Below are 12,118 nucleotides of genomic sequence, written 5' to 3'. Positions count from 1 at the left end.
ACCAGTGTTGCCAAAAAGATAATAGCTTAAAAATCAACCTTTAAATCAACAAATGACACGGCTTTCACCATAAATGGGCAAGACAAAGTAAACGTCGACAGCTTGACATACCTGGGAAGCGTTTTTTCCATAAATGGAGGAGCGAGACAGGATATCCCTTGACGGATCCAAAAGGCGCGTGTTCCATTTGCCTAGCTTCGAAATATATGGCGAGGGAACAACATAAACATTACAACTAAATGCTGAGTTTTTAAGGTGCTTCTTTGTGGTTCAGAAACATGCCAAATTACAGTAGCGATGAAAGAAAAACTACAAAGCTTCATAAATCGCTGCCTCCATAACATTTTCCAAATATGGTGGCCCAGAACCATATCTAATCTAATGATGAACTATGAGGAAATACTCAACCGAGATCAAAATGAGGAAATATGGATAGATCGAACACAACCTTCGTAAGCTCTACGATGATCCCCCCGCGCTGCACCGGTCTGGTACCCACAATGTCCTACGACGACGTGGAAGACCGCAAGCGACATGGCCCAAACTGTTTTTAGTGAAAACGGCAAATCGAATATCGAATGAAGTCTAATAGCTCGTAATAAAATTACTTGAAATCTTTTGTAGAAACCTTAAGCTTCTAATTTGAAGTATGGAATAACTAATATGGTGAAGGATATAAAAACCATAGATAGTGTAGCTAATATTCAAAATAAAAAAAAATAAAACACGTGGTACAAAATGAGATAACCAAAAAAAAATTCTTCATTTATAAGAAGCGGTAATAGTGGCATAGACTATCCACTTAAGACTATGCTCCCTACTAATGATCCTTTTCCTAAGAAAACCTTTGTTAGTGTCGTTAAAGACAACTTTGATATTGACAGACATAAACAATGATGGGAGCCCCTTATGCCATGTGCAGACCAAAGCTGTTTTGAGCAAACGACTCGTTTTCCCCTTTATAACGCTCTGAAAACCACTCGTTTCTCCTTTACAATTTATAAGGGCAAAACGACTCGTGTGCCATAAAAACGAGGCATACAAAGCATGTGAGCCCAAATAAATGCCTAAATTGTGCTATATAAACACAGTCCTGAATAATGTCAACAAATAAAAATTGAATTTTTTCCAAAAAAAAAAAAATTATAAAATAGACAAACTTTTACAGATAAAGCAAGAGAAAACAAATCTAAACAATAGTGCATCTTAACATTTACGTTGGAGTGAGAAAAAATGTAAATTCTCAACTAGTGTTAACGGTTGAGATGTTTGACATAAGCAAAACGAGTCAATTAAGACGTGGTATTAGTTTTACTGAAATTAAACATTTCCCCTTTTAAAACCTTTACACCTTAATAATTATTATTTTCATGTCCTTAAAATAAATTTTTATTACCTTACCTATATTCTCGTCCCAAATTTACATTTAATTGAATTCAAAACAATTTGAATAGAAATTCCATTAGACCATCATAATAATCGAAATCCCTAAAAACTATGTCAATTGGGAAAGTTCAGTTTTTTATGGCAGCTTTCGGGCACCATTAAAGGATATTAAACACACTTTATAGGGGGCTTTCACATTAAGAATCCAATAAGAAATGTGTTGTATAGATAAAAGCTTTGGTAGTAGACAGACAACACCAACCAATTTCAGTATACATATGTAATTGGTGGTATACACATATGATAGTATAAATCTACATATAAGACTATAAATACATAGCTATGACGTCAAAGAAACTTACCGCTGCGTCCTTCACTTTCAGCTGGCTTGAGCTGTAAAGCGCGGTTCATCTGCCAAAGAAAAAGAAAAGAAAAAAATAGACAACAAAATTAGTATAAATACCAATACAAAAATACAATAAAACTAAGATCCCAAAAACATTTCATGCCATTCCATTCTTATAAGCCAAAAAAAAGGATCCCATAAATCCCTTTTATCCCTCTCGGAATGTGGTCAAATCTATGTAAGTAGTCAAGCATAAAAGGTAATGCCTCTATAACCATAAAATTGATTGTTATTGAATTTTCTTAAAGTTTTCAGAGAAAATAGTTGGCGTAGTTTTAGGTTTCTTTCTCTTTTTGTTCTCTATTCAATTCTTGCCTTATTTAGGTGCTTTTGTGCCTTGAATAATTTATTAACAATGATTGCTACAAATTTACAGTTCTCAGTTTGAATTGATGTCGGTTTGGTATCAAAGAAAAGGGTTCAATTGTTTTGCCTTTGAAGGCAACAAATTGATTTCTTCTTTTGTGGTTTTTCGTATTTCAAATCCCTCTTCTTCACTCCTAAGAAAAAAAGTATGCAATGCATACGTTTACCAATAGGTCAGCCTAAAAATATACTTCACTTCTTTGTAGCCACAAAAGACAAAAAAGTGTAATAAAAAAAATGAAATCACAGCAAATTGGTTAGTTTGCGTGATGTGTCTGTGAAACAAAGAGATATGAACAAATCAATGAAATCGAATGACATGAACATGAGTTTTCTTTAGATATTCATGGCACTTGAAATTTCATTGTAGTGAATGTGACTTTCAGTTGGACAAGGTAGCCAATTAAGGATAATCATACGAGCACACACACATTTGAGAAAAGGGAAACCCAGAAACAAAGGGAGTGAAAGGTAGTTAGTTGTAGCTTATTCACTTGGCATGTACAAATGGGTATCATATATTGTCAGGTTAATAATGTTGTGGAAAAATGAAAAAAATAGAAAACCACCGAAGCAAACACTGTCTGCTGAATATAAGTAGTTAATTTTGCTGCTATTACAGCAGTAGTACCTCAATTCCAGAGTAGCACGCTTGCTTGCTCAATCTCACTGTCCCAAATTTCAGCAAAATCGAATAATAAATGTGGCTTTTATAGGCCTAAGACCATAAATTGGGGGATCGGTCTATATGGCAGCTATATCCAAATCTGAACCTATCTGGGCCAAATTGACGAAGGATGTTGAAGGGCCTAACGCAACTCACTGTCCCAAATTTCATCAAAATCGGATAGTAAACGTGACTTTTATGAGCCTAAGACCCTAAATCGGGGGATCGGTCTATATGTCAGCTATAACCAAATCTGGACAGATCTATGCCATATTGCAGAAGTATGTCAAGGGGCTTAACTTAACTCACTGTCCCAAATTTCAGCAAAATCGGATAATAAATGTGGCTTTTATGGGCCCAAGACCCTAAATCGGAGGATCGGTCTATGTGGCAGCTATATCCAAATCTGAACCGATCTGGGTCAAATTGATAAAGGATGTCGGAGGGCCTAACACAACACACTCTCCCAAATTTCAGCAAAATCGGATAATAAATGTGGCTTTTATGGGCCCAAGACCCTAAATCGGAGGATCGGTCTATGTGGCAGCTATATCCAAATCTGAACCGATCTGGGTCAAATTGATAAAGGATGTCGGAGGGCCTAACACAACACACTCTCCCAAATTTCAGCAAAATCGGATAATAAATGTGGCTTTTATGGGTCTAAGACCCTAAATCGGCTATATCAAAATATAGTCCGATATAGCCCATCTTCGAACTTAACCTGCTTATGAACAAAAAAAAAGAATCTATGCAAAGTTTCGGCTCAATATCTCTAATTTTAAAGACTGTAGCGTGATTTCAACAGAAAGACGGACAGACGGACATACGGATGGACATGTATAGATCGTCTTAGATTTTTACGCTGTTATATACTTTATAGGTTCGGAAATGGATATTTCGATGTGTTGCAAACGGAATGACAAAATGAATATACCCTCATCCTTTGGTGGTGGGTATAATAAAAGAAGTATAATTGGGAGATCGATATATATGTGAGCTGTATCAGGCTATAGACTGATTCAGACCATAATTGTCGCGTAGGTTGAAGTTCATGAGAGAAAACGTTGTACAAAATTTCAGACAAATCGGATAATAATTACGACCTTTAGATGCTCAAGAAGTCAAGAACCCAGATCGGATTATATGGCAGCTATATCAGATTATGGACCATTTAAACCCGTATTTGCCACAGTTATTAAAAGTCATAACAAAACACTTCTTGCAAAATTTCAGCCAAATCAGATAAGAATTGTTCTCTCTAGTGGCTCAAGAAGTCAAGATTCAAGATCGGTTTATATGGCAGCTATATCAGGTTATGAACCGATTTGAACCATACATAACACAAAATTTCAGCCAAATCGGATAAGAATTACCCCCTATAGAGACTGAAGAAGTCAAGACCGGGGATCGGTTTATATGACAGCTACATCAGGTTATAATCCGATTTGAACCACACTTAACACAGTTGTTGAAAGTCATAACTAAACACCTCATGCAAAATTTCAGCCAAATCGGATAAGAATTGCGCCCTCTAGTGACTCAAGAATTCACGATCCAAGATCGGTTTATAGGGCAGCTATATCAAGACACAGACCGATATGGCCCATTTACAATCCCAACCGACCTACACTAATAAAAAGTATTCGTGCAAAATTTCAAGCGGCTAGCTAAACTCCTTCGAAAGTTAGCGTGCTTTCGACAGACAGACGGACGGACGGACATGCCAAGATCGACTTAAAATGACATGACGATCAAGAATGTGTATGCTATATGGGGTCTCAGAGGAATATTTCGAAGAGTTACAAACAGAATAACGAAATTAGTATACCCCAATCCTATAGTGGGGGGTATAAAAATGCAAGCGAGCTCAGCCACATTTCGAAATGTATACCAATGGATGGATCAGATAGCTTCTTTACAGTAATATTTCACAAATTAAAAACATCTCTTCCAACAAAATTTCTTAAAAAAAAACAAGTAAAAGCGTGCTAAGTTCGGCCGGGCCGAATCTTATATACCCTCCACCATGGATCGCATATGTCGAGTTCTTTTCCCGACATCTCTTCTTAGGCAAAAAAAAGGATATAAGAAAAGATTTGCTCTGCTATTAGAGCGATATCAAGATATGGTCCGGTTTGGACTACAATTAAATTATATGTTGGAGACCTGTGTAAAATGTCAGCCAATTCGAATAAGAATTGCGCCCTTTGTGGGCTCAAGAAGTAAAATAGAGAGATCGATTTATATGGGAGCTATATCAGGCTATAAACCGATTCAGACCATAATAAACACGTATGTTAATGGTCATGAGAGAATCCGTCGTACAAAATTTCAGGCAAATCGGATAATAATTGCGACCTCTACAGGCTCAAGAAGTCAAGATCCCAGATCGGTTTATATGACAGCTATATCAGGTTATGAACCGATTTGAACCTTATTTGGCACAGTTGTTGGATATCATAACAAAATACTACATGCCAAAATTCATTCAAATTGGATAAGAATTGCGCCCTCTAGAGGCTCAAGAATTCAAGACCCAAGATCGGTTTATATGACAGCTATATCAGGTTATGGACCGATTACAACCATACTTGGCACAGTTGTTGGATATCAAAACAAAACACGTCGTGCAAAATTTCATTCCAATCGGATAAGAATTGCGCACTCTAGAGGCTCAAGAAGTCAAGACCCAAGATCGGTTTATATGGCAGCTGTATCAGGTTATGGACCGATTTGAACCATACTTGGCACAGTTGTTGGATGTCATAACAAAACACGTCGTGCAAAATTTCATTCCAATCGGATAAGAATTGCGCACTCTAGAGGCTCAAGAAGTCAAGACCCAATATCGGTTTATATGGCAGCTATATCAGGTTAAAGACCGATTTAAACCATACTTGGCACAGTTGTTGGATGTCATAACAAAACACGTCGTGCAAAATTTCATCCCAATCGGATAAGAATTGCGCACTCTAGAGGCTCAAGAAGTCAAGACCCAAGATCGGTTTATATGGCAGCTATATCAGGTTATGGACCGATTTGAACCATACTTGGCATAATTGTTGGATATCATAACAAAACACGTCGTGCAAAATTTCATCCCAATCGGATAAGAATTGCGCACTCTAGAGGCTCAAGAAGTCAAGACCCAAGATCGGTTTATATGGCAGCTATATCAAAACATGGACCGATATGGCCCATTTACAATACCAACCGACCTACACTAATAAGAAGTATTTGTGCAAAATTTCAAGCGGCTAGCTTTACTCCTTCGGAAGTTAGCGTGCTTTCGACAGACAGACGGACGGACGGACGGACGGACGGACGGACGGACGGACGGACGGACGGACGGACGGACGGACGGACAGACGGACGGACATGGCTAGATCGACATAAAATTTCACGACGATCAAGAATATATATACTTTATGGGGTCTCAGACGAATATTTCGAGTAGTTACAAACAGAATGACGAAATTAGTATACCCCCCATCTTATGGTGGAGGGTATAAAAATCTAAAAAATGCCTAAAGTAATCAAAACAAACAACAACAGGCAAGCATAAAAAGAGCATACAATATTTTTTTCCAACAGGCTTGTGTATTCAAAACAAGAGATTTTGTTAGTTGAAATAGCACTAAGAAATATTTGCTAATACAGCAGCCCTATGTTTGCTGAAATAGCAGTAATGTCGGCTTCCCCATTTTCAGCGGACAAAATCTGCTGTTTAAGCAAACATTTTTGCTGTTTTGAATAACAAATTTGGTTGAGTGTATTAAAATCGAAATCTGCAACGAATTCTAAATTAAATAAAAACCATTAAGGAAAGGCAGATGAGCTAGCTAGCTCTTAATCTGAAACAATTTTGATGAAATCTCGCAAAAATATTTGGACGTCTAGTAAAATGCTTCACACTTAGATTTGTAAATAGGACCAAAATTGTGGTTTCTACAGCCTCAATAGGCCATATCGAAAGAAAGATATATATGGGAGCTATATCTTAAACTAAACCAATTTTGATGAAATTTTTAACACATACAGGCACGTTAAATAAATTACCTCAAGCTGAACATTTTTAATTGTTAGATATCAAAAGCATTTTTTTTATCATCAAATTATATAGCCTACTTTTGAGGGCATGGTAATTACATCTTAACTCAACTGATCTCTTTGGTAAAAACCAAAAGCTTGGCTCCTGTTGCCTTATATAATAGTCAAATCATTAAAAAATATACTCTAATATAATATACAATAATATACAATAATATATTAAATAATATTGTATATTAAAGGTTGTAGAACTTTCTAAAATAAGATCTAAACTAGCCCTTCAATAATGATTATTACTCCTCTTAGATATATAACCATAGGAACAAATCTTTATTACCTACTTAGGGGGTTATTGTCATTAGTTGCAAACAATAGTATACTCCAATCAGTTACAAAGGCATATTGCAAGGGGCTTAATGGGATTGGCCTCAACAACAACAACAAATTTTAATTTCATTGTTTTCAAAATACACAAAAGCCTGCTAAACTTTATTTAGTCATAATTGTAAAATGTTCTTCTTCCTAGCGCTTCTCTACTCAATTGTGGGGGAGCACATAATTAACATTTAGTGGTGTTTGGGGAAATGTAAGTAGAAAAAAAACCACATGTACACTCTCTCACACTGTCATGTATGTTGCGGCGCCATACAATCGCAACCAATTGCTGAAAATGTGCCTTCCTTAATGTTCATTTGCATTTGGTTGGTTTCACATTCGAAATCTAGCTGAGTTGTGTTGTTTTTCCTTTTTGTCAGGGTTTGTTTTCTAGTGCAAGCAGTAGTAGCAGCAGCAGCAAATGTGCCTGTGGATTTTCTATGCACGTCTATTATCCCATAATGAAGTCATACTTGTTGTTCCGTATGTTCAGTCATTCATTGCAACAGCAATGGCATTGTGTTGTGCTTTCACTAATTATATGATTGTTCAGAGGAGAGAAAGACTCACACTCTCAAACATATTTAGACCAAAACATTCACACAAAAGAGTTAAAGCATACTTTTCGGGGTATGTGGGTTAGAGAAAAAACCAGCCTTTTTTCACCAATGAGATTCTGAGAGCATCTAAGGCCATTAGTGTTGCCTTTATAAACACTTATTTATAATTCGTAAGTTAATTTGGTTGAAATTTTTAAATTTCATATTGGAAAGGACATAGAAATATCTGGGCAAAATGCCAAAAAAACGCCTGTTCTAACACCAGGATACATACCGTCAAGGCAATTCTACTGCAAAGCACTGGCCGTTTATAATCGAGAAAACGAGCTTGCAAGACTTGGAAACAATAACCACGTTCCACGGGGGATTTGGAAACTTTTGATATAACTCTAGCAACTTGTAACCTAATTTTGGAGTCAATAAGTGCCGAAAGGAGGCCACCGTGGCGCAGAGGTTAGCATGAAGGCCTATGACGCGGAACGCTTGGGTTCAAATCCAGGCGTAAACATCTGCAAAATTTTATTGCTTACACCTCGAATTAGGGCTGGGAACGCGTTAAAATTTTGTGGTCGTTCGGCAATACAAAATCAGAATTTTTTAAAAATTTTAATACAGTTTTATTTTCAAACTAGAAAAACGTGCTAAGTTTGGTTGAATCTTCTATACCCTCTACCATGCATCGCATTTGTTATGTTTTTTGCCCGGTATCTCCTAGCATGTAAACAAAGGAAAATGGATAAGAATTGCTATGCTATTGGAGCTTTATCAGGTTAAAGAACGATTCGGGGCATACTTTGGTTTGGATGTTGCAGACCATAGTAGAAGTCATGGTGCACAATTTCAGACCCTATAGGGGCTCAAGAAGTAACATGGGGAGATGGAATACTTTTTCTCCACTTTTTCGCCATCGCAGTCCACCAAACAACTGAGGCGTAAATAAGTATTGGTCAAATCACGCTCCTGTAGAACCAGTGGACAAACCTGGGATTCTGGCTTACCCCCCGTCTACAAGTGCCTAACATCTATGAGCCTGCTCAGAACGTTCATGAATGTGACACTTTCAATTAAATTTCCTGTCAAAGATCACCCTTTTTAAGTTTTTGACCTTGTCAGATATCAAAATTGTTTTCCTGAGGAAACATGGTGCTTCAAAATGGCCACCTTCGTCTTCCTTATGAGCAGGCAGATCTCAGTCTTCTCTGGGTTAACATTGAGACTCTTGGTCGCATCAAGTACGAATTTCGCTGCATTTCCCATGGTGTGGGCAAATGGATTTTCACTGCTCCGTTAAATCATCGGTAGAAGGAGTGCTTTCATCAAGCAGTTGGGTCAGTCGAGTGGAGTATGCCGTTGCCATATGTTGTGTTTGCAGCTTCTCAATTTCCAGCTTCTGTGTCAGATCGTACTTTTCTCGCCATACTCAAAACATACTTTGCTACAACAAGGTTATGATTCTAATCGATGTTCGCCAATCGGATCGATCGTACATCTAACATGCTGGTTGAATGTCTTCCATCTATTACAACATGATCTATTTGGTTTCTCGTATTTTGATCGGGTGACAGCCATGTGGTCGCGTAAATCCTTCGATGTTGGAATCTTGTGCTGCTAATTCCATGTTATTTGCCGCGGCAAAGTCTATTAGTCTCAATACATTATCGGAAGTTTCTTTGTGTAGGCTTAATTTTCGCCATTTTTGCATTAAAATTTCTTTTTCTAGGCGTTTGTAGAAAACATCCTTTTTCTGTTCGTCCTTCTCTTCCGTCAGGGCATGGGCGCAAATAAAACAGATATTGTAGAAAATGGCTTTTATGCGGATTGTGGCTAGCCTTTCATCCACCGGTGTGAACCTGGAGACAAAATGTTTCATTATCCGATCAATATCATGGCAGCTATAACAAAGGACGTCACCACTCGATGATGATTGGGGCCCTTACCGATCCGTCGCACATTCTGTATGGCAGAAATGTCTGCCTTGTACATCCGACAGTGCGTACACTGCGCCCTCTCTATAAAGAGTGTGGATATTCCATTCGCGAAAGCTGCCAACATAGGAGGGAATCCGTTTTTTTTCTTCTTCGTTTTTTCAAAGTAATCTCTTCAAGTTTTTCGGGTCTAACTAACAACATCCGTTGGACAAAAGTTGGGTGAGAAGTTTTAATATGGCTTCTACGCATGGCATAGTATCTCACAGATGTCGCCAGCATTAGAAGAGTAAAACCACCAGAATTTGAACCCAGGCGTTCAGCGTCATAGGAGGACATGCTAACCTCTGCGCTACGGTGGAAGAAGGTTGCCTATCATAGTCCTCCGAATCTTGAGAAAGTCGGTGATGGTATCATCGTCGGTTTCCTGTTTCTTTGGCTGTATTGGGGTTTTTGTCCCTTGTACTACTTATGTCTTAATCCGAATGAAAGTTTTTGGTAAATTTCTGCTTAAAGGTGATTCATGATCATTTATGTTGCGAACAATAACGGTTCCAAGCATGACAAATAAACAGTTGTTTAAGAGACGTACTTCTCGCGTGTCAAAAACATGCAGTCTTACTTCTTAACATCGTACCGTTGCAATTTTACAGTTAAAAAACTGGAACAATTAAAAAGGCATTAAGTTCGGCCGGGACGAACTTTGGATACCCACCACCTCGGATATATATATAAACCCCCTTTCGTCACAGTCCAGTGAAAATTGGATAACTTAAGCACCCAAATTTGGCACGGACATTGAGTGGTCTAGTATATATGTCACTATTCAATTTTGTAGAACACAATATTGGTATTTTTGGCAGATATATCCAATTATTACCCGATCTGAACCATATTAAGGATATCGGGAGGCTCCGAAAAACTCGCTGTTTCAAATTTCAGCGAAATCGAATTAAAAATTCAGCTTTTATGGTATTCAGACCCCATATCGGAAGATAGGTCTATATGGCAGCTATATCTAAATATAGACCGATCTGAACCATATTTAGGTCGAATGTCAGTAGGCTAAAAATAACTCAATGTTTCAAATTTTAGCGAAATCGGTTTTATGGGCTGCAGACTCCTTATCGGCAGATCGGTCTATATGACAGCTATATATAAATATAGCCCGATCTGTACCATGTTTAGGTCGGATGTTTAGAGGCTTGAAACTCGCACTGTTCCAAATTGCAGCGAAATCGGATAAAAAACAAAGCTTTTATGGTCTTCAGACCCTCTATTGGGAGATCGGTCTATATGGCAGCTATATGTCAATATAGACCGATCTTATCCGTATTTAAGTCAGATCTCGGGAGGCTTAAAATAACCCACTGTTTTAAATTTCAGAGAAATCGGGTAATAAATAAAGCTTTTATGGGCTTCTGATCCTTTATCGGGAGATCGGTCTATATGGCAACTATATCTAAACATAGTCCGGCCTGAACCATATTTGGGTCAGTTGTCACTGTGCCAAATGTCCTTAAAATGGGAAAAAATTAAAGCATTTATGGGTATTATACCCTTTAGCGGCAGATCGGTCTATATAGCAGTTATATCCAAATATGGTCCGATTTGGCCCGTTCAAGAACTTAACCAGCCTACCAAATGTCAGCTCAATATCTGTGCCAAATTTCAGCTCAATATCTCAATTTTTGAAGGACCTAGAGTGATTACATCAGACGGACGGAGAGACACACGGAAATCATTAAATCGTCTTAGACTTCTACGATCCGAAATATATTTACTTTGCAGGGTCGGAAATTGATATTTCAATTTGATTTAATGAACATACCCCTTATCCTATGGTGGTGGGTATGAAAAACTTTATTGAAATCATTTTTAAGCATTTTAACTTTCAACAGTAACATATCTTCTAATATATAAAAAGCCAATTTGTGTTTCTTTGTTCCCTAACCTTCCCCCTCATCCCAAAAGTACTGACAAAAAATAAAAGTGGACTGATCGAAACAATATGGGACGCAAGTGAAAGGTATTCAGAGGCAGACTACGAATTTCATATTTAAAATTTGGTTTTAATTAACAGGGGGCCCCCAAAACCCCCCTAAAATGGACTGATTTGACGATCATGACAATATGAGACTCAAATCAAAGGTATTCGGGAGTAGATTACGAAATGGTAAGAAAGGTGGAATAGACTTTAAAATTGGTTGATATCAGCAGGTGGCGGACCTTTCCCAGTTACCCCAAAAATACCACCCAAAATCAAAAGTGAACCGATAAGGCAAATATGGGTAACAAATGAAAGGTATTGGAGAGTAGAATACGAATATGGCACTAACATTTGAGTGTAAGTTCCCATCGGCCCGCCCTCACCCCAAAA

At 37.7% G+C, this 12,118-nt stretch overlaps 1 protein-coding gene across 11 annotated transcripts in view; it reads right to left on the bottom strand.

Moving 5' to 3' along the window:
- LOC106082501 (CUGBP Elav-like family member 4) overlaps nt 1-12,118 on the bottom strand; it is a 1,058,181-nt gene that overhangs the window by 794,871 nt on the left and 251,192 nt on the right. For all 11 annotated transcript variants that reach the window (XM_059360260.1, XM_059360255.1, XM_059360257.1 and 8 more), the window contains exon 3: nt 1,749-1,797. In XM_059360260.1, the coding sequence (XP_059216243.1) occupies nt 1,749-1,797 (49 nt within the window). The remainder of the gene's footprint in view (nt 1-1,748; nt 1,798-12,118) is intronic.

Source organism: Stomoxys calcitrans, chromosome 1, assembly GCF_963082655.1.
Source record: "Stomoxys calcitrans chromosome 1, idStoCalc2.1, whole genome shotgun sequence".
Classification (NCBI taxonomy): Eukaryota; Metazoa; Arthropoda; class Insecta; order Diptera; family Muscidae; genus Stomoxys; species Stomoxys calcitrans.
Note: the sequence above shows the minus strand (reverse complement) of the source record. Positions and strands in the feature narration are given on the sequence as shown.